General features: G+C 48.9%; 1 protein-coding gene across 1 annotated transcript in view; it reads right to left on the bottom strand.

The window, feature by feature from the left end:
- Positions 1-27,670, bottom strand: part of LOC142875591 (V-set and transmembrane domain-containing protein 4) — an 89,407-nt gene that overhangs the window by 36,465 nt on the left and 25,272 nt on the right. The window contains exons 3-5 of the mRNA XM_076010308.1: positions 26,344-26,412; positions 18,206-18,313; positions 6,971-7,004 (exon numbers count right to left, since the gene is read on the bottom strand). Of these exons, the coding sequence (XP_075866423.1) occupies positions 6,971-7,004; positions 18,206-18,313; positions 26,344-26,412 (211 nt within the window). The remainder of the gene's footprint in view (positions 1-6,970; positions 7,005-18,205; positions 18,314-26,343; positions 26,413-27,670) is intronic.

Here is a 27,670-nt window from a genome sequence, read left to right as displayed (position 1 = left end):
TCATAATAATAATGGCTAGGAGGCCAGCGCGGTGGCACACACCTGTAATCCTAGCACTCTGGGAGGCCGAGGCAGGAGGATCGCCTGAAGTCAGGAGTTAGAGACCAGCCTGAGCAAAATAGAGACCCTGTCTCTACTAAAAAGAAAGAAATTAGCTGGACAACCAAAAAATATATATATATATAAAATTAGCCGGGCATGGTGGCGCATGCCAGTAGTCCCAGCTACTCGGGAGGCTGAGGCAGGAGGATCGCTTGAGCCCAGGAGTGTGAGGTTGCTGTGAGCCAGGCTGATGCCACGGCACTGATGTAGCTCTGTGCAATTCTAGGATTTCATTTTAAATCTGACTTTCCGGTACATTTCAGAGCAGTTTCATACTTGTCATTGAATTGCTCTCATGGCTATTTTCCCTGGCAAGGCACATTTAATCTCACCGATCCTGAGATGTGGGCTCAGGCCCTGCTCTCTGAGCTGGGACTCCTGTGCTCAGAACGCTTTGCCAGGGGAAAGGAGCAGTCTCCCAACCCCAAAGGTCAGGGCCACCCCTCCCAGAAGATGGCAACTTCCAACCTCAGCGATAATGTGCACTCAAGATGAGATTTATTTTCCGTATGTTTGAACTTCTCTTAGCAAGTCATGGAATTCCCTAGAGCCTCGGGGTTCTGCTCTGGTCACTTGGCAAGGCCCCTCTCAGTGACCACAACCCCAGCGCCAGCACGCGGCCTCTTCTGGAGGCCCTCCCCTCCCCTGCCCGAGGGTTTCTGATCTGGGCATCTTGCCTCAGTCTGGCACCTTCTGCCTAGGAGGAAGTGGTTGGAGGCCAGGGAAGGGCTCCAGGGGCCCATCCGCCCCAGGCAGCGGCACAGGGTGGGCGGACAGACGAGGGTGCTGGGACCTGGGAGGCCCCCGGCATGGCGAGGACAGGAGGAGCGCCCTGGGCTGCAGAGGCAGCGCATGATGCAGGCCAATGCCAGGTGCAGAGGCAGGAGCTGACCGGCCACTAGCCGGCACCATGGCGGGGAATCTGTTGCATGATGTGGAAGGGGAATGAGCTTCTAACCAAGAAAATGAAAGCAAAGTTGGTCGGACGCTTGTTACCGGGTTTATGGGGGTGAGGCCTGGCCCCAGCAGGGTCCTGGGTGCGGGTGTAGTACAAGCAGGCTTTCCAGAGGCAGATCTGTGGGTCGACCCAACAGGAGACATGCCCGGGGGGAGAACCGCCACTAAGGCCCCCAACCCACCTCGCTGACGGTGCTCAGCACAGCTGGCGGAGAAGGAAGCAGTGTTTGAGTAAGACTCGGTGGTCCCCCCATCACGAGTGCCCAGGACTGGGGGAGATCAAACTCTAATGCCACCAGGCTGAGAGGATGTCTTTGCTGCACTTCAGCCTCAGTCAGCAGCAGCTCAGAGTGGAGGGAGGAAGAGGGCCAGGTCACCAGACACTGCCCGCTCGCCACACAGGGCCACACGGGGCCACACACGAACATGACGGGACACAAGTCCCGAGCACACTGGCAGGCTGACCACCCACAGCGCTGGCCGACCCCCCATCACCCAAGTCTGAACTGCCAGCATTGCCCTCATCCTTCAGGTCTTATGGGGACACAAGCTTTAAAAAAGAAACAAGGCATAACTGATGTTCTCATAAAATTTGCTAACCCTAAGCGTACAATTCAATAGTTTTTTGATTTATAAAGTTGTGCAACCATCACTACAATACCGTTTTAGAACATTTCTGTCACCCCCAAAGTTCCTTCTTGTCCATTTATAGTTAACCCTCACTCGCACCCTCAGCACTAGGAAGCCACTGATCTACTTTCCGTCTTACAAACTTACGTGTGCTAGGCTTTTCATACAAATAATAACATAATCATTAATTTTTTTGTGCATCTGGCTTCTTTCACTTAGCATAATGTTTCTGAGGTTCACCCGTGTTTTGGCCTATAGCCATAGTCTGCTCTTTTTATTACCAAGTAGTACATTATTGGGTGGATATACTAAAGTTTGTTTACCCATTCACCCGCTGATAGATATATTTAGATTGTTTCCAGTTTCTGATTATCATGAATAAAGCAGCTCTGAACAACTGCAGATATGTCTTCGTGTGGACGAATACCTTCATTTCTCTTGGGTAGACCCTATAAGTGGAATTGCTGGATCATATGGTAAGTTACATGTTTTAAGAAACCGAAAAACTCTTCTCCCAAATGGCAAGGCACAAATATCCAATGTTTCCACCTCCTTGCCAGAGCTTGGCATTGTCTGTCTTTTGGATACAGCCATTGCAGTGGGGGTGCAGTGGCGTCATATTGTGGTTTTAATTTTCACTTCCCTAATGACTACTGATATTAAACATCTTTTGTATACTTATTAACCGTTTGTGTATCTTTTTTAGGGTAATATCTGTTTAAATCTTTTTTGCCCATTTTTAATTGTTATCTTATTATAGAGTTATAAGAGGTCTTTATATATATTGGAAACAAGTTCTTTATTCATTATCTGATTTGCAAGTATTTTCTCTTAATTTGGGGCTTATCTTTTTATTTTCTTAGTGGTGTCTTTGGAAGTGCAAAGATTTTGAATTTTATCAATTCTTTCATTTAGAAATCCTGTGTTTGGTATCATTTTGCCAAACCCATGGTCACAAACATTTCATTCTGTTTTCTTCTATAATTTTTTAAATTTTGGCTTTTACATTTAGGTCTAAGATCTATTTTTAGTTAATTTTGGGGATACTGTGAGGCAAGGGTCTCAGATGATGTTTTTATATGTGGGTATCCAAGTGTCTTAGCACTGTTTGTTGAAAAGACTATGCTTTCCCTTCAGAACTGCCCTGATATTTTTGTCAAAATTTAATCAACCATAAAGTTCAGGATTTATTTCTGAACTTCCAATTATGTTGCACTGATCTCTGTACTCATATGTGTGCCAATACTTCAGTGTCTTGATTACTGTAGCATTAGAATAAGCTTTGAAAACAAGAAGTGTAAGTCCTCCAACTTTGTTCTTTATCAAAATTTACATATATAATCCAGAATCAACTAGTCATTTTCAACAAAAAAGTGTGCTATTTAATTTTGACATGTTTAGAGATTTTCCTGCTATTATTTTGTTATTGATTTCTCATTTGATTCCACTGTTGTCGGAGAACATACTCTGTATAATTTTAATTATTTTCAATTTGTTTAGGTTTGTTTTATAGCCCAGGATATGGTCTATCTTGGTGAATGTTCCATGAGGGCTTGAAAAAAAATGTGTTCTCCCATAGTTGGTTGGAGTGTTCACTATGTATCAGTTGGCCCTGTTGGTTGGCTGTGTGGCTGGGCACCAGTCCGTGGCCTAGTGGCCTGTTAGGAACCAGGCCACACATCACTGCCTGAACTAGGACCCCACACCCTCCCACCTCCACCTCTCCACCACCCATCCATGGAAAAACTGTTTTCCATGAAACTGGTCCCTGGTGCCAAAAAGGCTGGGGATCACTGGATTACGTCTTAAATATCCTTGCTAATTTTCTGTCTACAGGAGGTCTTTCAGTTACTAAAGAGAGGTATTGAAGTCTGCATCTAAAACTGTAGATTTACCTATTTCTTCTCAGATCTTTCAGGTTTTGCTTTTTTAATTTTGTGGTTCTATTGTTTGATGTGTGCACATTTAGGAACTCTTATCTTTTTGTTGGATTGATCCTTTTATCATCTAATATCCCCCTGAAGTCTATTTTATCAGACACAGTATATCCATTCTTGATTTATTTGTATGGTATATTTTTCCATCCTTTTACTTTCAATCTACTTGTGTCACTGTGTCTGAAGTGAATTTCTTGTAAATAGCATATAGTTGGGTCATGTTTTTCATCTACTTTGCCAGTTTCTGATTTTATAGATGTATTTTCATTTACATTTAAAATAAATGGTATGTTAGCAATTTTCATACCACTGCCATCTTAACATTTGTTTTCTCTTTGCTTTCTGTTGTTCTCATTGCTGTGTTTCTTTGTGTTACTTTGTTGTAGCAATGTGTACAGGTTATAGCTCTCCACCAGGGAAAGAACCAAGTGGCACTTGAAGAGTCAGAGAACAGCCTTTATTCCTCTGGCAGGCTCAGCACACCTAGTGTTACAGCTCTCTTCATGTCTTCTGATCTTCTGCCCCCCCCCTTGTTCTCCTCCTGCTTTTATACCCTTGGTAGGGCTCAAAAAGTGTCCAATCAACTACAAGCTTTAACACCCAATCAACAACAAGCTTTAACATCCAATCAAAACAGTGGGATTCAAAAATTACCCAATCAGGATCACACAAGCAGCGTGGCCAGAAGCAGGCGGAGGCACGTGGGCCCGGGGAAGCTCTCTGCCGCAGGCCCAGCCCCAGCAGCATGCCCTCCAGTTGGCCATGTGCAGCACTGGCCCGCCGAGATGCGGAGCAATGGGGAGGCAGCAACCGGCTGGGTCCCAGCACCAGACATTTTCCGTGTCAACTTGAATATATTTTAAGATTTTATCTTGATTTTTCTATAGTGTTTTTGAATGTGGCTTTTTTTTCTTTTTTGATCTGTTTGTTTTTTGTAGTTATTTTAGTGGTTGCTTGGGGCATTACAATTTATACATGAATTACCACAGTCTACTGGCACCAACATTCCATACTTTGCTAGACTTTTGATGTTAATTTGGGTCATTTTTACCTCCCTCACTTTTAAATAGCCTTGTCTTGAGCATCAGATGGTTTTATAATTTTTGTTTCAATCATCAAATATGACTTTTAAAACTCATGACTATTCATGGAAAGAATAGCCTACAGTATGTACTCATGTTTTTGCTCTTTTCTGTTGCTCTTTCTTCCTAATGCTTCAAGATATTTTTTCTTCTGTTTCAAGAATTTCTTTTAGGCATTATTTTAAAGTAGGTCTGCTAGTGACAACTTCTTTTAGTTTTCCTTCATCTGAGAACATCTTATTTCCCTTTCATTCCTGAAGGATAGTTTTGCTGGATATAGAATTTGCAATTAACAATTTTTTTCTTCAGTATTTGAAAAATGTGTTACTTTTTCCTGCTCTCCATGAATTCAGAGGAGATATGCTCTACTATGTACTTTCATTGAAATTTGTCTTCTGTTTAATTATAAAATGTCTTTGTGTAAATTTTGTTGAGTTATCCTACTTAGCAATTATTCAGTTTCTTAAATCTATAGACCTTTGTCTTTTGCCAAATTTGTGGAGTGGGCTTTCACCTATTGTTTCTTCCAATACTCTTTCATCTCCACTCTGTTTCTCCTCTCCTTCTAAAACTCCAGTAATAGAATGTTAGACATTTTTTCCTGTAGGTCATCAAGGAATGTTCATCTTTTGCTTGTTTTTAATCTATTTTGTCTCTGTTGTTCAGATTAGACAAATTATATTGATCTGTCCTCAAGTTCACTAACTTCTCTGTTCACTGACATCTCACTAACATCTCCACTCTACTATGGAGCCCGACCAGTGAGTTTTTCACCTCGGTTTTTGTACTATTTAGTTCTATAATTTCCATTTGTTTGGGGTTTATTTTATAACTTCTCTATATTGGCTGAGATTTTCTATTTTGTCATTTGTTTTAAGAGAATTTGTAATTGACCATTGAATCATTTTTATGACAACTACTTTAAAATCCTTGTCAGATAATTCCAATATTTGATTCATCTTAGTTCTGAGCCAGTCAATTATCTTTTCTCATTCAAAATGTGATTTCTGTGGTTTTTAACATGAAGAGTGCTTTTTGATAGTATCCTGTTAGGAGGCCCTGGGTCCTATTTGAATCTTTTATTTTTGTTGTCAGTCACCCTGTTTAGGTTTATCATGCAATCCTGGCCTGTTTCTGTGGATGATAGTTCCAAAGATATTTTCATTTCCAGAGGCTTTATAGTATTATTTTGGTCTGTTTGGTTTATCTGGTGCCACTGGGCCCTGCAAGTGCTGCCTGAAGGGGTGGAGATTTCCCCAGATTAGGAAGCCAGATGTCTCTTGGTTGTGGAGGGAAGACTCAGGCCCACAGAGATGAAGCAGCTTCCTCACCAGGCCCCTTGTTGTGTCTAGGTGCCTTTTGCTGGCTCTGTCCTTCAGTCCTGATGTCACCTGGCTGGGGAGGTAGGTGTCAGGCCTGGCAGGGAAGGAGAGCCCTTCAACTGGGGCTTATTGTGGAAGGGGCTTCCAAGTCCCCTCCTTGCTGGTGATCCAAGGCTCATCTAAGTTTTTCAAATCAACTCCCATCAGATCCAAGGGAGGAAGGAGCGTACCTGGATGCTTTCTGTTGCTAGGTTGGAGTAGGGAAAACCAGGTCTGGGCCACCTTCTGCTGTGGGATGGGGAAACAAGAGATGTCCTGCATCTGTGCTATTTCTCCAGTCCTGGGGTCCCAAGTCAGTTTACCTTCTTTTCATATCTTTCAAAGTCCTCCTTTGATGGTTTCTTGTGATATTTCTAGTGTTTATAGTTTTGCTTAGTGGAGAAGAAAAGGAAAAGGTTGATCTATGCCATCTTGTCTGGATTGAAGTCCCCAATTTTGTAATGCTTTGAGTGTGCAATATTTCCTATAATTATTATGTTCTCTGTGAGGTGTATCCCACAGCTAAAAGTGGGGCATAGGACAAGCCAGCATGGATGAAGGGGATCGGGAGTGCTTGTGGTCAAAGGTATCAAAGTGCAAGCCCGCTGCAAGCCCCTCCTAAGCAGGGAGCAGCCCTGCAGGCCCACATCTGAGCTGCCTCCGGCATGCATGTGGGGTCACACGAGCCACCACGTGCGCTCTGAAGTCTCTGGAGGGGATAACCAGAACGTGGACTCTGGAAACTTGCAAATGCCTGCAGGACACACACCTTTAGGCTGGTTTGTGGACTAATATGCAGACTTTTAGGTAAAAATACAAATTTAACCAATTCCTTGGTAATATCAAAAAAATATAAAATAGAAAAGAGCTCCATTTGAAAAAAGGAAGAAAATGTTCTTACCTGTTCTGAGGGCATTTCACCAAATAATGTCTCACTGTGAAAGGAAAAACAATAGAAAATGGTAAATCAATGCTACTCCAGATGTATGTGCTCCAGGGATTACTAGGAAATGCAGGGCCCTAGGTGTTATTCAGGTGCTGGTGCCGCACCAGCCAGCTCTCAGGGCTTCTGTACTTCTCTCTGGGGAGTGCAGTGAATTGATATTCCAGCCCTGGAGCTAGCCAGACACCAAGCCAGACACCCCAAAGTTCCTGGTTTCATAACCCAAAATGTTCATGTTTGGCCAAAGCAGGTTGAGTCGGGTTCTAACCTGAAGGGTCCCAGAGTAATAGGGTCACCCAACTTCTGAGCTCTGCCTGAGTCACAGAAAGTCCTCTTGGGGCCAGACAGGACAACTCATCTCCACTTAGAAGATCCTCATCATAAAATGGGGCTGCATTCTCTGACTAATGCTCTTCCGGGACTAAAAAGAGGTCCTTGGGAAGACAGTCTTGGAGCAAGCCATCCTTTTAGAGTAGCTCTCCGTGAGGAAAAACAAGGGATTCTGGCTGCAGAGGAAAAATAAGAATACTTAGGCACTTAATCCAGCAAGTGTCCAATCTAAGGCTCACAGTTCAGTTTACTTCAAATAGAAGTAAAGCCAATGGGAGGCTGAGGTGGGAAGACTGCTTAAGGTCAGAAGTTCAATCCCAGTCTGAGCAAGAGCAAGACCCCATCTCTACCAAAAACAGAAAAAATGACCCGGGCATGGTGCACATGGCTGTAGTCCCAGACACTGAGGAGGTTGAGGCAGGAGGATTGCCTGAGCCTCACTGTTTGAGGTTGCAGTGAGCTATGATGACGCCGCTGCACTCTACTCAGGGTGACAGAATGATACCCTATCTGCATAAAAAATAAGAAAGAAAAAAAAAGGAAGAAGCTAAAACAATCAGGGGAGGTTCGGGTGTGTGGTCTCTTGTCACATCAATCGACCCAGTGACTCCCACCTGCTGGTACCCGGCCACACCCACAGATAACCCTCACAGGCACGCCGACTGCAGGCTTGGCCACATGACTTGCTTTGGTCAAGGGAACATCAGACAGTGTGCTATAAGCAGAGGCATAAAGGGCACCTGTGCTCTGAGGTTTGCTCTCCCTCTTGCTACCACATGAGGAAGCCTGGCTGGCCCACTGGAAGCCGAGACAGCACGGATCAGGCACCGCCACTCCAGCTGAGGCCCAGAGCCCCCAGGCCCTGCTGCTTCGCCGGCCAGCTGCAGCTGCGTGACTGACTCCAGTGGAGACCAGACGATGAACTGCACACTGAGCCCAGCCCAGGCTCCTGACACATGGAGTTGTGGGCAAATAAAGCGGTTTTCTTAAGCTATTGTATTTGGAGTGATCTATCATGCAGGTAACCAATGCAGGTTCTAGAGCAGTACAAGAGAACCTCAGCTTCAGCAGGTGCTATATAGGCCTATCTGGTCCAACCCCCTATTAATACCTAAGCTCTTTCTGCATTCTATTTATTGAGTACCTACTGTGTGCTAGATAATTCATAGGTGCAACAATAACAACCAGAGTTAGTATTTATTGAACACTTCTTGTGCTCCTGGCACTATTCTAAGTTTATTAAATGGATCAGTGGTCTTCAGTCTAGGGTTTGCATAGCCCCTGGGTACACTTTTGAAGAACAGTTTTAAGGGAATTAATTTCTAGATATTCATCATCCATAGTATTCTTCCCTAAGAATTCATTGCTTTGCAATATGCCTGGTGCCTGGCTGTATTCCTTCCCCTACCCCTTTTTAACACCACCCTTTTCTATTCATAAACTCAAAGCATACCCTACAAGCACCCTCACTTACCCTCTGTCCACCTGTCCTTGAGGGAAATGTCAGTGGGCATCAAACAAGAAATGATGTAAAATACTGACATCTGTGTCAAAAAAGCAAATGACCAATAACTGGGCAACTAAACCTTACACAATAGGGGAAGTTTCCAACATTTTGCTTTTGACAGTGATTGAACCATGACCTAATCCAGCTGTCAGATGGTAGAATATTAAGAATCATTTTTGGTGACACATCATTATGTGGCCTTTGACGTACAACTTAGAAGCAGTTTAAAGTACTAGGTGGTATGAGACAATTTCATCCATTCATGCCTCTTTGTATATTGAATGAGGGATTTCAGAGCTAATATTATTAACAAAATAGGAATAGAATTGGTGATGAATTCTAAGCAAATTCACACAAGGACATAAAAATAAAAATTCATTTCAATAAAAATGCATTTCCAATAAAATTTTACTTATTATTATTTATCTAAATTTATGACATATTTATGTCATTTTGATTAATTTTATACTAATTTTCCAAAGCTTACTAATTGTGCAATATTGATAATTCAGTCTAAAAAATATTTTAATACTTAGAGACCTACAGAATTAGGAAATGAAAAAATTATTAATGTAATTTGTACACACATACTATCTTACAGATAAGTATGACAGGGTGATCAGTACAGAACTTTCAAAACAAAGGATGTATTAAAGTAGGACAAGATTTTGTGGAAGTGAGTTGAAGATATAAGTTCAAAGAAAAAAAGGGGCAATATAAAATGTCTAACAGCTAAAGTTTGGCAGGGGTCTTTTTTTCTCATGAAGTCTTTAAATAAACAAAGACAGTTGTTAAATTCAAGACATTTAGATGTATAAGAGAGATGGACATAACCATTTCATTTTTAAGATGTTAATATTTGTACTGGAAATTACAACCTTTGTAACAATTTACATTTTTATGAAAAAGTTTAGATGTTAACAAAAAACAATTAACGGTGCATAGTTTTTGAAATTATTTCAGGAGCTATGGAAGCAAACATGTTTGAAGCCCACAACTTTGTACTCTAATTTAACCTTCATAATAAATTTACAGTGGAGGATGCTGAAGCACAGAGAGGTTAACAAACCTGCCTGAGGTCACACAGCTGGTGTGGGGCTGAATTATGTCCCCTCCAAAATTCGTATGTTGAAGGGCTAACCCCTACTACTGCAGAATGTGACCACATTTGGAGACAGGGTCTTCAAAGAGGTAATAAGGTTAAAGTTAGGCCATTAGGGTGGGCCCCAATCCCCAACATGACCGGTGTCCTTAGAGGAAGAGGACATTCGCACAGACACACACAGAGGGAAGACCGCAGGAGGGTGCAGGGAGAAGACGGCCACCTATAAGCCCCAGGAGGAACCCGCCCACCTGACACCCCGACCTCTGACTTCCAGCCTCCAGAACTGTGAGAACACAGGTGTTTGGAGTTAAAGCCGCCCGGTCTGTGGCACCTTGCCGTGGCAGCCTGCGAGCCCGCACACGGGGAAGCATGCAGCCTGACCAGCGCCCGCTCCTGACCACGCCGTCCGCGGGGTCCACAGGGCTTCGTGCCAGCACCCCGCCCCAAAGGGTACCCCAAACTGGAGACGTTCGAGTCCCTTATATAAAATGGTGTAGCATTTGCACACAACCTACACACATCCTCCCATATACTGGAACACACTGACCGCCACGTGAGTTGTATTTAACTCAGGCTAGGTTTTTTTTTTGTTTTTTTTTGTTTTTTATTTATGTATTTCAGAATATTATGGGGGTACAAACATTTTGGTTACAGGTTATGACTTTGCCACAACCAAACCATGATTCGAGGCATATCTTTTCCACCCTACAACACTCACCGCTCCATCAGTTGTGAGTTCACCCACCTCCAAGCCCCCAAGCCCTGATGAGCATTGCCACCGTGCGAGCACCGCAGTGTTGATCCGAGAGTGCCCATTTCATGGCGAGTGCATGTGGAGCCCATTCTTCTGATCTTGTGATACCTCACTTCGGAGGATGGGCTCAAGCTCTATCCAGGAAAACATAAGACGTGCCAGATCACTGTTACAATTATAAGGCTAGTTTTAACCCCAGGGCCTCATGAAGCAAAACCCTGCAGTTGGTTGGTGAAAATCTTACTTGATGTTCTTATTGATACAATTAATATTGACAATTTAATTCTGAAAACTTGCATTGCATTGTATATAACTCACACACAGAAAACAATAAAAAATAACAAATTAGAAAGGATTGTTTTGTTTTAGTAAAACACCGAGGACCCAGGGGAAAACCTTTTTTCTGACGTGGCAGTCAGTGTGTTGCATCATCTCTAGATTACTTACAATACCTAATGCAACATAAGTACCACGTAAATAGTTGTTAGACCATATTGTCTTCTATTTGTACTGTTATTGTTGCATCGTTATTTATTATTACTATTTTGTTAGTACTTTCCAGCTGCGGTTGGGGACTCGCAGATGCGCACCCGCAGATACGGAGGACCGGCTGTGTTCTGTGCTGTTCTCAGAGACCCGGGGCGGCTGCCGTTAGGGCTCCTGCCGCTGCAGGACAGCCAGCCCACTGCGCCGCCGGGGGCCAGGCAGAGCTGGGGCTGAGACCCGAGAGAATGCCCGGAGCGGACCTGTGTTTCGGGACATCCAGCCCAGGGCAGCAGAGTGGGCAGCCTGGGGGGCAGGAGGGCAGCCTTGGGGCTCCCTGGGGGGCAACTAAGAAGGGCCAGCCTCCCGGCGAGGCCGGTCAGGCCAGCGTGCAGAGGACACACCCCACCAGCACCTGCTGACAGTCTAAGGTCTCAGCCAGGTGTGTGCAGGGCTGGTGGTCCAATCAATAAGGAGAGGCTGCCCATAGGACCAAAACTGACTCTGTACATCAAAGGTGAGGCTTATGGGCATCCGAGAAACAGAATTCACCCAAAGGCCCCTTAAGTGTGCCAAGCATAGTCAGTGCTGCTTACACAGCCGTGTGTGCCTCACTTGGCTTGGACCCCCCCAGACGCAGAGCCCATGAGGCAAGGTCCCAGTGCCAGGAGTGCACGTGGGGGCAGAGCCAGAGCCGAGGACACTCACTGGGGATGGCGGGGACCAGGAAGAGAAGCAGCCCGTGAAGGGTGCATGACGGAGCCTGTCCCCACCATGGGCCGTGGCCTTGCACCCAGGCATGTGACCTGGAGGCTCTGGCTCCACCCAAGGCATCGTCTTGCCCAGAAATAACTGCTAAGGAAGCAGCTCTTTTTAAGTGGTGTCTTAGGATCTTTGGAACTCCGAGGCTCTGATAGAAAAGCCTGTTCTCTCACCTCTCCTGCTGAGAAGCAGCAGGCCCTGGGTCACTCCCTGCCACCACGCCTTTTCTCCTCCTCCCGAACTGGGACCACTGCTCACAGCCCCCAGAGCATGGTCAAACCTCCCAGAAGGCACGTCCAGCTCAAAGGGTTTGTCTTCCCCGTCTGACCTGCCCCCATCACCACTGCCCGCATCCTATCAGGCTCTGTGGCAGGCTTGGGACCTCTACGGTGTGGCCACCTTCCTCCCATCCCACACCCTACTCCCCTGCACCCTCTTCTGCCCTCAGGCCTTGCACAGACCCTGCAACACCAGGACCTGTGGGTGTTTCTGCTCTATTCACAGAGTGTTCGCCACTCTGGGCAAGGACTGTGGCAGCCCCGGCACCGCATGAGGTCATCATACTTCATGCACAGTAAGCGCCCGGAGCGTCTGCAGAGTGTAGGGTCACAGCGTCCTCACCACCTCCTATGGGCCCAGCCTGGGCAGGGGGCCCTGCAGCCTGGAAAAGCAGCACCTGCATCTCCCGGGGAGAGACAGCACAGCGCTGTGTGCGCAGTGCCAGGCCTAAGAGCCTGTCTGGGACAGCCCTGCCTCGACAGCTTTGCAGGCCAGCATAGGTACAGAGAGGGACTGCTTCTCAGTCACTGGGTGGGAGCTGAGAAGGAAAAGCAAGTCCTCCAACTCCTGCTCCCCTGGTGCAAAGAGCCGTTTAGTGGCCGCACCTTCAGTGAAAAGGGGCAACACGTGGAGCCGCCTGTCTAGAGACCTGTGGTCCCGTGTGGCAGTCGAGAGCCCAGCCAGGCATCAAGCCCTCAAATGTGTCAGATCCAAACCGGGCTCGCAGGAAGTGTGAGCACGCCCCGGATGACGAGATCACAACTCAGTAGGAAAGAAGGTATACAACCTACCTCCCCATAAGCTTTATATGCTGAAACTTGTTTAAACGATATTTTGGGTATGGCGGGTTAAATAAAATATATTAAAATTAATTTCACGTGTTTTCTTTTACCTTTTTAACGTGACTACTAAAAAGCAGTCAGATTTCACCTCACACCGCATGTCTAGCGGGACGCCGTGCTCCGCGCCGCCGGGCTGCGGGGCGAAGGGGCCCAGGAGAGGCGACCCCACACCTCACAGGGGCCCTGGAGCTGCCACGCCCACAGCGGGAAAGGTCTCCACAGCCGCAAGAGCTAACCCTGTCCCATGTTACAGTGAGAAGATGTGGGGGCTCGGAACGTAATTTGGGGTCTCAGAAAACCCGCCTTGTAAATAAGAGAGCGCGCATGTAGGCTCTGAGTCCGGCACTTTGTTTACCCCACCAAGGAAAGACGGGAGCCGTGGGCCCACGAGAGGGACAGCCGCGCATGCTGAGGAGCCGGAGAGCGCCCCACGGCTGCCCAGGTGTCTCGGTCCGGTGATGAGCCCTCCGTGCTCGCCACGGCCGCGTCGTCCTCGGCCGCCCCTCGTCCTCGGCCCCGCCTCGTCCACGGCCCCCATCCTGTGCTTTGTGCTCCCTCCCCGAGTGCAGCTGTGAGGGAACGCACCCCCAGACCCCTCTTCTTGCCCCTCGAGAAGCAAAGGCCTCAGGTCCTTCGGCTCATCCTCTCAGGGCAGAGAGTGGCTCTCAGCAGGGAGGGGCGCGTGCTCAACAAGCCTCAGGAGTCCCGTTGTGGAGAGCCAGCGCAACAGCGAGGAACGCACACGCGAGTGCAAAGTGGCCGGGCCACTCCTCTTCCTGCACGGTTCCAGTGTGCCTTAGAAAATGTACTTTTAACAGCTCAGACACAGGAGGCTGGAGGATTGTTGGGGCCACCCCGAAGCAGCAAGTCTGGACTAATTCCCGAAGAAGCAAAGGCCTTTGGAAACCAGTGTGCTTGAGGCACTGCTAGAATAACTCAGGGCTGGGCCCTGGGCCACCAGGATTGGTGTCTTCCAGGGTGACTCAGAGCCGCAAAGGCCCTGGGTTGAGGTTCTAGGCACTGCCAGCACGGCCAAGAGCAGGGACGGAGATCCAGGGCTCGGGAGGGAGGGGCAGCATGTTCGGCTTGGCAGGCAGCACGTGGGTGCGATTAACTGCAGCTCCCGTGAACGCTGAGCCCTGGGAAACAAAGCAGCGCCAGGCCTGGGGCGGCCTGGGCAGCAGGAAGGCTGGGAATGAAGGGGGCTGGTCTGCGGCTGCCTGGCTTACAGAGGGACTGCATTTATCTCAGGGCCCCACTGGGGCGCGACAGCAGCGGGGCCAGCTACCCTGACTCCTCTCCCCGGATGGACGCGCTGCGGGAGCTGGAGGGCAGGGCTGGGCTTGGCCCTCTCGTGCACTCGGGTGTGGGCGGCCCATAAGCCTTGACGCGCTGCGCCCCTCACGGCAGGAGGGGCTGGCTTTCCTACACGTGGCCAGGATGCAGGAGGCCCAGCAAACACATATTCTCCCAGAAAATCTAGAAACCGTTGATACAGCCAGGGGTCCCTAGTAAGGCCAGGGCCCTCACTGAGCCAAGCTCTGCTGCCGGCGTGCTTGCCTAATTACAGGCATCACTAGTTCCCGCCCATGTGACGCCAGCTTGCCACGGCGCAGTGCCTTGAATGTGAGAGCATGCTCTACGTGAGCCGCGCGGGTGTTGCTGGGTTTCAGTGCTGCCACTTATGAGGATCACACGGCCTGGCCCACAGACGCCTGACTGCCCCCAAGGACAGCACGGCCACCTGCAGCTGAGCCACAGAAGCAGCAGCCTCGGGATGCAGCCTGATGTGGATGGATGTGCCCTGTCCCTGCTGTCGCCTGGTGCCTGCTAGAACCCACTACTTTGGACTTGCTACCACGTCCCAACCCCCTCATCCCTGCCCAGACACAAAATGCTCCTCGGGAACTAGCTGGTTGCCAGGGTAACGGCCCAGCACCTAGCACCATCCTCTGGCCCCTCAGTGGTCATGACTTCCTTGTCATCATCCTCCGCCCTCAGTCTTGGCTGCCCTCGCGACTTTCTTTAACCCATAGAATGTGAGAGAGTGACACTGTGCCAGCGTCCAGTCTAGGCAGCAAGGAGCCTGCAGCCACCAAGTAGGCAGATCTGGCCGCCCTGCTGGTAAGACACAGGGAGAGAAAGAGATGTCACCAGCCCTGCTGGTCCCAGGGACGGGCAGTGCCACTCCTGTGGTGAGGGCCCACCTGTGCCGGTCAGTGCTTGTCCCTGTCCCATGCATACTGAGTCTTCCTACACGTATACTTGTGCTCATTTAGCTTCTATTTCAAGTGTCATAAATAATGGATTATTATTTTTCTCTGAAATTCACACCTATTCAAAAGAAGAGGTGCAATCCTAAAATTTGTCATATTGTGTTATTAATTACTTTCCTTTTATTTTTCTTTTAATTGTAGAACATTAAATTGATTTGGGGTGTACAGGTAGTAGTACTGAAATCACTTCAAAATATTTGTTTTAAAAGTGGGGTGCAGGTGGGGTAGAGGTCAGAAGAGTTGGCTCTAAGGCCTCGCTGCTCCGTGTGGCCTCCCCCGGCCACAGAGCCGGTGGGACGCGTGGGCTGGCAGGACGCCCGGCACGCTGGGTCAGAAGCTGCATCTGCAGGGGTTCCCGGGGGTGGCCTGCTCCCGAAGGTTGGCAGTGCTGCTGTCAGGCTCCTGGGCGCGGCTGAGGGGGACCCCAAGGACCACCACGCACAGCCCTCCATCCTTGGCCCCACAGGGTGGCTGGGGGGCGCCCAGCTCCTAGGGCTCTCGGGCAGCACCTGCCCACGGGAGTCGCACCAGACCACAGCGGCCCAGGAGCTGCAGGTGCTGGGTGGAGCTGCTCGGGAGGGATCTCAGCAACAGCCGTCACGGAAGGAGGAAGGAAAATTCCTTCAACAAGGTCGGCCCTGGTGGCAGACATTTTCCTGAATAGAAACGTGAGGCTTGGGAGGAAGCCGGGCTGGAACCTCACCTCTGCCCCTGCCTGGTTTCAGGACTCTGTAGAGCTCCTCAGCTGTGCTCTCTGTGAAATGGAGCCACGCGGGCTGTCGCCCAGGAGTGCGTGAGCACACACAGCAGCCAGCACGGGGCCTGGCCCACAGCAGGTGCTCGGATGGAGCCCTGGACAGCTGGGGGCTTTCAGCACCGTGCACAGACACGACAGGCCATCTGGGTCCCCTTACTCCCCCGAGGGACAAGGCAGCTGGCATCCCCATTCTCAGGGGGCTCTCTGTGGGGCCTGAAGGAGGACACCAGGTACTTCCGTGTGTCCCAGTCTACCCTTCTGGGCCTTGCTTTGCTTCCCTGGCTCTGCCCAGGGCCCTGTGGGGCCTGCAGCTCAAGTCAGACTCTCTAGCACACCCCTGAGCCCAGGCAGAGTGCTGTCAGAGCACACTCGGCTTGGAAACTGCCGATGTGGCTTCCACACTCCAACCGTTCAGAGCAAAGCAGCTGGGAAACAAACCCGTTTGCCCACCATGTGCTGAGCATCTGTCACGAGCCAGATTCCAAGGAGAATGGATCAAATGTGTGGTCCCTGCCTTGCGTGCTCTTGAAGGGAGGCCCATGCCAATGCACATGTGCAATGAGCCACGAGGGGGAAGGTTCTGGAGCTGGCTTTGCAGGACAGCACAGAGACACGCAAAAACGCTGGCAGGAAGGGCACGGGCTCCAGAGGGAGAGACCTGGGCTGCACCGGCCCCGTGGCATGGTGCCAAGTATGCAGAAGTTCTCTGTTGCCCCTCTGGACCCCTGTCCACCCTTGTCCACCCCGCTTGGGCCCCTGGAGGCTGGCCTCTGTGCCTTTGTGCTCCTCTGCCCTCTGACTTCTGGTGGGAGATCTGCGTGGGAAAGAGAGAGGCTGAGGAATGTACGGTTCTGGCTCCCTCCCCCCAACTCCCCTTTCTAAGGCCCCTGCTGGCAACCCCTCCCAAAGCTGCAGCTCTTGCACGTTCAGGAACCTCTCCTCCCGTGTCCCTTAAGGTCTAGGCTGGAAGCAGCTTCCTGTCAGTGCTTGTCCCTGGATGTGTGTCCGCCCTCCCTGGTCCCTTAGCCTTGCCATACCTCTGGGGAGAATGCCCTCCCTAAACACTGCCAGAGTCCCTGTTGGAGTCAAGCAGAGAGGACCACATCTGACACTTCCAAGCTCCAAGACCTTGGGCTAATAGTGATATTATATTTAATTATAACCATATATCAACATCAATACGGGATGTTTACTAGGAGCTAGAATGTCTCAAAGGTTTTGAACCTCTCTCTGTTGGTAACAGACCTCACAACGCCCCTGAGGCTGGCGTGCCACTGTCTCCCATGTCTCAGATGAGGAAGGAGAGGCAAGAGGACACATCGTCTGCAGTAAGCAAGGTGCAGTGCCGTGGAACCACCGCCAGCCCAATTCTAGAGCTCAGCTCTTATCCCGGTCATCAGTAGGAGTGACAGTGTCCCCGGCTGTTTTGGAGACTGAGAAGGGGGTGCCGGGGGGCTCTCAGAGGAGACCACCAACAAGAGGTCTGCACACACGAAACTGAGGCTTGATGACAGGTGGGGACTCACGAGACAGCAGGCAACATTCACAGGGGTGACAGGCACAGGAACTGCCAGCCCTGAGAAAGATGGCATAAGGCAGGCAGGGGCTGAGGACAGAGTCCGGGGAAACGGGGACGCCGGCAAGGAAGGAGGTGAAGGGACACTCAGACTGGACGGGGAACCAAGGGAAGGGGAGCTTTCCAAGGCCTGCCAGGTGAACTCACAGGAACGTTCCACCTAAGGAAGCGGTGTCGATCCGCTTCATAGATCCAGAGCGGTTCAGGAACTCGTCCCAAAGCTCTTACGTGGCAGAGCCATAATTCAACCCCAGGCTCATGTGACGCCACAGCCTCTTTGGGGAGAGTGAAGGCAGGGAGCAGCCACGGGGACCAAAAAGGGCTTCTGTCAGCAGCAGCCACGGCGTGTTTGAGCAGAGGCTAAGCAACATGCCTTCCGGCTCGCTCTGCTCAGCACCCACGGGTAACCAGCCCCTGACTCACCGTGTACTTTTCCACCAAGGTGATACTTTGCCAGGCGCCTCCCGCCTGTCTGTGGCCGGCTGTGCTCGCACCCCAGACATGACCTTATCGTTTTCTTACCTCTGGGTTTCCTCTTGCTGAACACAGACTGCCAGACGACGGCCAGCAGGAAGAGCAGGATGCTGAGGATGCCGAGGCAGCACACGAGGACGGCGTACACGTAGAGATCTGAAAGGCAGGGCACGTGTCAGCCTCTCGGCCGCAGGCGGAGCTACACTGGCACAAAGACCGTCAAAACGGAAATTTGAAGCCCAATCCTACAGCAGTCAGGGCACTGTGTAGTGGTGGAGGGGCAGACACAGATGGACGAAACAGAACCGACAGCCCAGAAAGACAGCCCACACAAGCATGCTCAACCGATTTTTGACAACAGTACAAAAGCAATTCAGTGGCGGAAAGAGAGCTTCTTCCATCAACAGCGCTGGAGCAAGTGGACTCTCACTGGCAGGAAATGGAATTAAGCCTCACACACTGTACAAAAATCGCTCAAAAGGAACCACAAACCTAAATGTAAAATGTAAACTAAAAAACTTTTAGGAAAAACAGCAGAAAACCCTGGGGATCCAGGGCGAGGCAGGGAGTTCTCAGACCTGACGCCAGCAGCGCCATCCACGCAAACAAAACATGAGAGATCTGGTGTGATCAAAATTGAAGACTTTTGCTCTGCAAACCATGTGAAGAGAATGAAAAATCAAGCTATAGGCCAAAAGAAAATATTTGTAAACCACATATCCAACAAAGGATTAATACCTAGAATATAAAGACTCTCAATACTCAACAGAAAAAAATAAACAATCTTATCAGAAAAATAGGCAAAACATACAGAGACATTTCACGAAAAAGGATATACAGGCAGCAAATAAGCACATGAGAAAATCTTCAATTTCCTCAGCCATTAGAGAAATGCAAAAATATCTTACACACCTTTCGGAATGGCTAAAATAAAAAATTGCGTCAACACCAAATGCTGGCAAGCTTATGGATAAGCTGGGTCACTCTGATGTAGCTGGTGGGAATGTGAAATGGTATAGCCGCTTTGGAAAACAGTTTGGAAGTTTCTTAAAAGATAATCCCATAACTACCATATAACCCTGCAATGGCACTCCAGGGCACTTGTCCCAGAGAAACGGCAACTTAAGTTCTCACAAAAACCTGTGCATGTATGTTGATAGTGAAACCACTTATATTAAAGTAATGTAGGGCCACAAGGCAAGAACTGTGGCAGAAGTCTGATTTCTACAGAAGAATAGGCAGAGCTAAAAGTTAACCAGCCACTATTTCATCGCTTGCCTTCCTACAATTGCTTACTGCTTAGGAGTCAGGTACTCCTGACTGTTGCGAGATGTATAATTGCTCCTATAGATAACGTCCCTGTTGTGAACCTAAGACTGGTCCTTGAGACATTCCCCAGACTCTGCATGCAGGGAGCCCACCAACGGACACCAGCCACAGCAGTGGCCATGTGGGGGACTGACGCAACAGGTCCTGCAACCCTCTACCCAAGAACTGTCTCAGCCCAGAAGACAATTTCTGCCTGCCCACCCTATGAGTTCATCCCCAGCCAATCAGCAGACCTAATTCCCTAGCCCTTTGTCTGCCAAATTACCTTTAAAATCCCTGGCCCCAACATTCTCAGGGAGATGAATTTGAAAAATTCCTCTCGTCTCCTTGCTTGGCGTCTTGTGACATTAAACTCTTTCTCTGCTGCTACCCCTGCTGTCTCAGTGCACTGGCTTCCCCTGTGCATGGGCAAAGAACCCGGCTGTGCAGTAACAAGAGCAGCTTTATTCATGATGGCCCCAAACGGACACAACCCAGATGTCCTTTAACGGGCGATCAATGAAACAAAGTGTGGTATGTCAACACTGTGGCATACTCAGCAATAAAAAATTAAAAAAACTACTGATACACACAACAACCCGAATGGCTCTCTAGAGAATTATGCTGAATGAATAACAAAGGATCCACAAAGGTTTCATACTGTATGATTTCATTTGTATAGCATTCTCAAAATGACTATAGTACAGAAATAGAGGACAGATCCATGTGGTTGCCAGAGGTTCAGGAGGGCTGAGGATAGGAGGAAAAAGAGTTTGGCATAGGGCCCCTTGCAGTGACAGAGACATTCTGCACCTTGACGGTGCCCATGCCACAGCCCGGCTGCGATGCTGCTCCGCAGCTCTGCAGCTCTCTGTCGCTGAGAGAAATCGGGCAAAGGACACCGGCAGGTATACGGACCTCTCTGCACAAGTTCTTAGAAATGGATGTTAATCTACAATAACTTCAAAATAAACAGTTTTTTAAATCTCAATAGCTAAGCCTTGTTCATATACATATACATTTCTTAAATTCAATTTTATCAGCAATCTGATCCATTAAATGCCAAAATGGTGCAGAAAGTGGAAAGGGAAGCCAAAGCATTATTTCAGCCTTCTAGGAAGCAAACTGCTGCAGATGTTGTATGAAAACATTTCTCTACTGACTTAAATTTCTTCAGCCAACAGACATTTATTATCTGCCACGTTCAGTACTCTCCTAAGTACAAGAAATAAAGACGAACATGCAAAGGTTTTCTCTCCAACACATCAGAGGACTACGTGGTAACTGCAACAATAGGGACACGTGTCCAGTCCTAGGGACACACGGATGGACTCAACGCAGCCTGTGCAGGCTGGGGGGGTTCCAAGAGAGTAGAGCTCCGCACTGAGCTGTATGGAAAATAACACAAAATACAAAAATGTATGGAGGAAAAAGTCATCAGCCATCCCATCGCCCTGAGCTCACTACTGTTAACATTTGGTGTACTTTATGATTCCATGCATGCATTTTTAAATTGAGATCAGGCGGTTACATGTCTTGCTTTTTATTTACCTCATTTTCTTAATAAGTCCTTTTCAGAAAATGATTCTGAATCATTTTTAAAAGTATGATAAAGGTTTATCATACTAGTATACCATCAGTGAGTTAACAATCCCTTATTATTGGCTACTCAAAGTATTTCTACCTGTTCCCCATAATAAATAATTCCATGATGAGCATTCGTAAACTTTTACCTTAATGCACCTCTTACAGTATGTCCTTAAGATTATGTTCCTGGAAGTGGAATTGCTGAGCTAACAGGAATGCACCTTGCAAAGCCCTCAGGACGTGGAGAGGCAGGTAGTTAAGTGCTCGAGCTGCCGGTGCACTGGCCCCACAGCAAGCCTGGAGGAGCAGGCCGGGCTCGAGGTCAGTGCGAGAGAAGGGAGAATGGACGGAATCCCATGCTCCGGCCCCAGGGAGGCCCCGTGCCGCTTAAGCCCTGGAGGGCACGAGCTCCTCCTGCATTCAGGAGGTCAGCATTTTCACCCAGGCTGGCTGGAGTAGGGTTCTGCCTCTGGTGACATGTAAGGCTGGGCTAAAGTTAAAATACGTGGAAAGAAAGTCCCGCAGGACAGGCTGCAGGTGATCACCTGCACTAGTATTCCAGCGAGCAGGGCGGGGGGTGGAGGTGCCGGTGGGGGTGGGGGCAGGGAGAGTCCCCTACAGAGGGACCCAGAACTGGTCATGGAAGCAGAGAAGACTGAAGCGAGAGTTCTAGAAGCCAAGAGTAAAGTGCCGCCGCAGGACACGGCTGGTGGGGAGGTCCTGGGGGCAGCCCGCCGGCCGCCGCTGGGGGCAGAGCTGGATGAGAGCGCTCGGGGAGCGGTGGGCTGTGAGGAGCTGAGACAGAAGTATAGAGAACTCTCTCACATGTCTAAAATTAAAACCTTCCTCTGCAGAAAGCTGTGTCCCTAACGTGCAGGCTTTGTAGATTAGCAGGCTGGAGCACTCCCTGCGGGGTCAGAGTTAGGACAGATGCTTGGGCCTCCATTTAAACTACGTGAAACTCAGCAACGGGATTCCTGGATTCTGGACAAGACACTCCTTGACAAACTGGGGCAGAGCAGAGTCCACAGCCCAGGACTCGGACAGGACACTAGGATGCAGGACTGGCCAGAAAACAGACAACACGTGGCCAGCTCCGGATTCATGCACTGCTGAGCAAACTACTCCAGGACAGGATGGCAGTGCACTTCCTGGCAGGAGAGGTTGGTAAACAACATGGTCATGTTGCAGATAGACGGGACGTGGCAGACAGGGCAGGGGGACACAGCGTCCGCCTCGAAGGGTTTGCGGCTGTGGGCCCAGGGACCAAAAGGCAGGGAAATTTGGCTCTGGTCTCATTCTTGGAATGGAGAGGAAAACTGCCTTACAAAGGTTTCCGTGCACGGGCGCTGGGCAGCCTGATCCAGGCGCGCCTCTTCGTCTGAACTCGACTGTCAATTTCAGGACTGCAGGAACCCAGGAGAGACTCGGGTGCAGTGAGAACCGCACCCACCCACCGCGGCGGGCAATCCTCCCAAGCGCCCAGCCGCTCGCTGTGGGCCTCTGGGACCCGCCCTGCCCGGCAGCAGGGAGGGCCCTCACGTGGGTCCAGATGGCTGCCTCCTAGCGCAGCACGGGGGCTCTCCACAGGCAGCTGCGACCACAGAATCATAGAACATCTGGCCGGGCCGGAAGGCACAGCTGCCCGGCCGAGCACGCAGGCCTGCGGGCTGTAGACGCTGGCCAGCAGGTGCCTCCCGCCTGCGTGGGGTCCCTCACACACAGAACGGTCACGGCCACTCTGTTGTGCTTCTGAAGCCACAGGAACCTCAAAAAGTGCCACCTTGCAGGAGGAGAAAATCCCAGAAAGAAGGTTCGAGTTTCCCTCGATGGGGCCACAGCCAGGACCCCCAGTTCTGATAATGCTCCTTCTGTCCCCAGCACCCCCTCTGCTGCATGAGGACAACCACCTGCTGTGTGTACTCCAGCACCAGCTCCACCTCCCCGGGCGTCCTCTGCAAGCAAAGGTGAAACTGGAACCACCGAGCCAGGGTCGCCCTCTGCCGTGTCAGCTGGTGCAGAGCCGCAGCAGACCTCAGCTGCGGGCCTGTTCTCGGGCTGGAAGGCTGGCCCTGTGTGGCCATAGCGTCCAACTTGTCCTCAGGGTTTTATGTGAAAATCTCCCTAATTATAAATGTTGCCTCTGAAGTTTTAAAAGTCACATGAGGCCAAACAGCACTTGCCAGAAGGCTGAAGTCAAATCTTCAGGCCCAAATTTAAGAAAACATCTGCAGTTAACTGAATGTGGAGTTAGCTTTTAAAATACCATATATTCCTGCACACCCACCATAATTGCAGAAATTGTGTTACATTCCCTGAATTCATTTGAAGTCTTTTGCCATTGGACTTCCAAAGGATGCCGTTTTTGCACTCAAGCGCAAGCAGCCATGCAGGAAACGCCTGCGCCTCCCTGAAGCAGACGCGGGGCTGGCGGGCTGGAGTGGCTGCCCGCGCAGCAGAGAGGCCAAGACAGGGGTGCACAATGTCGGCGTGCCAGCTCCCACCGTCCCAGACAACATGGCCAAGCCAGGGCAGACAGCACCTGTTGCCTGGCAACCTGGATTCCAGCAGGGTTATTCAGCGCTGCTTTGAAACAGCATGACCCCTGCATTCCTCAGCATAATCAAGGAACCCCACTTTCCCCCGACCACTGGATGAAGAGAGATACTGTCCATCCTGTACGTTTCCAGGGCAAATGCAAACAGCCCTGGCAGATGGCAGCTTTCTGGCGATAAAACTCTGCTTCCTGCTACTATTTTTTAATCCAGCCCATAACAGCATCTTGCTTAGGGTGAGATACCTGAGCGATAGCCCTGAGGGATTTAACTCACCCCTGCACCCCACAAAGAGGCCTGACCATCAATGCCTCCTTTGTGGGGTGGGCTCCGGGCCAGGCGAGCTGGCCCCAGGGGGATGGCGTCCGTCTGCAATCCACTGCACTCTCCCGGGCAGGAACAGAAGGGCCAAAGGCCTGGGATCATGCGCCAGGGAGTTTCAACTGTACCTCTAACCTCGCCAAAGCTGTGGCTGGGTTAAAAAAGCAAAACACGCGGATGTCGCTGCCGCAGCTGCCATTGCCAAGTCATGGGAAAAGATGGCTTTGGAAACAGGGGCTCTGAGGCGAGCATCGCACATGGCGAGAAAGCCAGCTCTGCTCTTTGAAGGGCCCGGTTCCCACTGCTGAGCGCACAGCGCACGCCGGGCTCCGGTCTTCATGCAGAGAGTTAGGTCAGAAGAAACCCTGACGCCCCACAGCTACATGTGAGCCATAAAACATTGTTAATTATACAAAGTGCTTCAGAGACACTGGCTATGCTGCAGGTTGTAGTGGGACTGAAGGCCACAATCCTTCCAAATATATATAGTTTTGCTTTTTGTAGCACAGCATTTTCAAAATATGATCCTCAGACCATTTGCCTAGGAATCTCCCCTGCCGAGGAGATTCGCACCGAGAAAGTGCAGATTCTTCGACCCCTTCTTAATGAAACAATCACACCCTCAGGAGCTGCAGCCCAGGCCTCCCGGGACACTCGTGTGCATCTCATGATGCACAGGGCTCTGGCCGCCACATCCCGGTGACATCCCTATCTTTAGGGACACCCAGGTCGTTATGAAGATAACCCCATCTTGTCACAGTGCCTGGACACAGGGCAGCTCCGGAGACCTGGGGTAAAAACCAACGCGGGTTGCTCACTTTACTAGGCATCAACGAGAAGGTCGGCCTTGCTTGTAGTGCTGCGTCACCCCACGAGGAGTGAAGCCACTTTCGGCTCTTGCCAACAGGTAGGCATTTCAGGGATCTGGGGATTATTTGCTAGACGATCATCAAACATAGAAAAAAGCAGCTACAAAAGGTACAGAAGAAAATTCAAGGAATACAAAGAATCATTATTGGCGTAAAGGGCAATCTGAGGATATGTGACTATATAACTATATAACAAATATATGACTATAAAACTAAACAATCCTAGTGGCCTACGTGGGTGACACCTTATGGTTTGTAAATGATGTTCACAATTAACAATTACATTTTTCTAATAAAGAAAGAAAGGGCTTCAGCCCGCTGCTTTATTCCAGGTACTGGAGGTGTGCTCTCCCTCCAAGGCCGGCCCTCCGCCACACTACCCACTGGCTCAACGGGGGAGCCGGTGACGCCCCCGGCACGCGCATCTCCTGAGATGTTTTTGGCTAGATCGTTCTTCATTAATAAATGCCATGCCTTCACAAGAATAATCCTCCCAAAGTGACTGACCATCTCTCACCCGGTCTCTCACTGACCGAAGGCTCTGCCTGAGAACCCACAGCGTACATTCTTTCATTGCTTATGGCTCACAGTCCTCACTCGCTCTGTGGTAGTAATTTCTCTGACCTTGCCTTACTGTAAGGCAGGGTTTTTCGATCACGGCACTCTTGACATTTGCAGCCAAAATTCCTTGCTGTGGGGACTACCCTGTACATTATGGGATGCTTAGCATCATACTTGTCCCCTAGCCACTAGATGCCGGGAGCATCCCCCCACAGTTGTGCCAATAAACATATACACAAACAGTGACAAATGTCCCTGGAGGGGCAAAATCACCCCCTACTGAGACCCCTGCTCTAGGGTCCAAATCTGAGTGCACATCAGAATCACCTGGAGGTCTCATTAAAACCCAGATTGTTGAACATGACCCCAGCATACTGATGCCGTAAGCCGGGCCGGGGCCCAACACGTGTGCTTGTGACAAGGTTCCAGGTGATGCCGGCGACGCCGGCCTGGGACCACACTCGGGAGCCACTTTCTAGGGTGTGGTCTTCAGCCAGGCCGTGTGCTGCAATCAGCTGGGGAGCTTGTAACAAATTCCAACTGAATCAGGAGTTTCATGTCTCTGGAGACATGAAAAGGCATCAGTGTTAAAAGATCCCCAGCTGACCCTAACATGGGTTGAAAATTACTTGCTTAAGCTTTTCAAACTGTTTCTCAAACCCCAAACTCCTTAAGACATTTGAAATAAAATGTAGTCACAATAGATGTACTTATCATTGTTATATCACTTCAAGATTCAGGAATTCTGGAGAAAAACAAAACAAAGAAACAAAAATCATGCAGATTGGTGCTTACATTTCTGCTCTTTTAAAACACGTGCGCTGACACCATCAGTGATTCCCCATCTTGAGTATGTTTAGGCCCAGAAAACAACTTGATATTACGGCAAAACTTAGAAGTTAGGACCCTTTCTTCCCGTTCTCTTCCCTTCTTACTGTCTAAAAGTGAGGCTACATCTTATAATAAGGAAGCATGCAAGCTTTACCTTCAAAAACTGCCCAAGTCGTCTTCTTTTTCTCAAAAGATGAATCTTCAGAAGCTTTGAGAGAAATCACTGTAAGACAAAAAGAAACAGCACAATATGAAGTAGAGTAGCTAACAGCCCTGTCCCGCATGGTAACCTCAAATAATGCCATATGCTATATCTGGCACCCAACCTCATAAAGTCATTTCCACATTTGCAAAACCACACTTAATTGCCACAACTAACATGTATGGGCAGGTGCAGGGGCTCACCCGCAACAGCTAGGAACCCTGGGACACAGAAGAGGTGACGTATGTTGTCCATGGTTAAAAGCCAGGAAATGGCAAAGCCAGGACTCAGTTCAATAAAAGCCTCACCTGCCCCATAGACTACTAAAATAAAGAGTTTTCCAATGGGAAGTCCAAGAGCCAAAGTAGTGTTTATTTTACCATTTTGGTGCCTGAGTATTCCAAGACAGAGGAGGCTGCAGTCATCTGATGACTCAGCATCAGGCTCTGAGCACCATTCTCCATGCAAGACGGTCCCACAGAGCCGCAGGCATCTGATTTTGAGATTATTTTGCCTTCTTTCTGCTAATGGTGCATCACTGAATTTACTTTACCTGCTTTCAATAGTCAGAGAAACAGAATTGAGTCAGCATGTGTAAAATCTTGAACATCACACTAAAGAGTCTGGAACCATGAAAATGTTCTATGCATAGGGGTAACGTCATCACAAGTAAAAATCTAAAAATTAAACTGAAAAAAAAATGCAAAATATCAGGGAATAAGATTATTATCCAAGAGAACTTTCTGAGATTATGGAAATGTTCTGTGTCTTCCCTGTCCAATACAGCAGCCACTGGCCACATGTGGCCATTGAGCACTCGAAATGTGGCCAGTGTGACTAAGGAACTGAATCTGTAATTTAATTTTAATTAATTTAAATTTAAATAGCCACATGTGGTCAGGGGCTACCACATTGAAGAGCTCTAGACAAGAGAATTCAGGACCCAAATAAAAAACAAAGGTAGTTGGAATTGAATTGAATCAATATGAGAGGAAAGGAATTTGGCAAAGGTAGCCTAGAACTTTAATTCTATTTACTACCCCCTGCAAACTTTTGTATTATTTGCATAATTTCAATACTTAATTTTCCATCCTTTTTCTCTCTAGACCTTGCATTGGATGCTTCCTACTGACCTGTCTTCCAAATCACTAATTTTCTTTTCATCTGTGTCTAACCTCCTGTATAGCCCATTAAGTTCTTAATTTCATTCATTGTATTTTTTAGTTTTAGATTATTTGTTTAAATTTTTTATATGTATCTCAGTTCTCTAAAGACTTTC

Source organism: Microcebus murinus, chromosome 14, assembly GCF_040939455.1.
Source record: "Microcebus murinus isolate Inina chromosome 14, M.murinus_Inina_mat1.0, whole genome shotgun sequence".
Classification (NCBI taxonomy): domain Eukaryota; kingdom Metazoa; phylum Chordata; class Mammalia; order Primates; family Cheirogaleidae; genus Microcebus; species Microcebus murinus.
The sequence above is the reverse complement of the archived record's forward strand: the minus strand, read 5'-3'. Positions and strand labels throughout refer to the sequence as shown.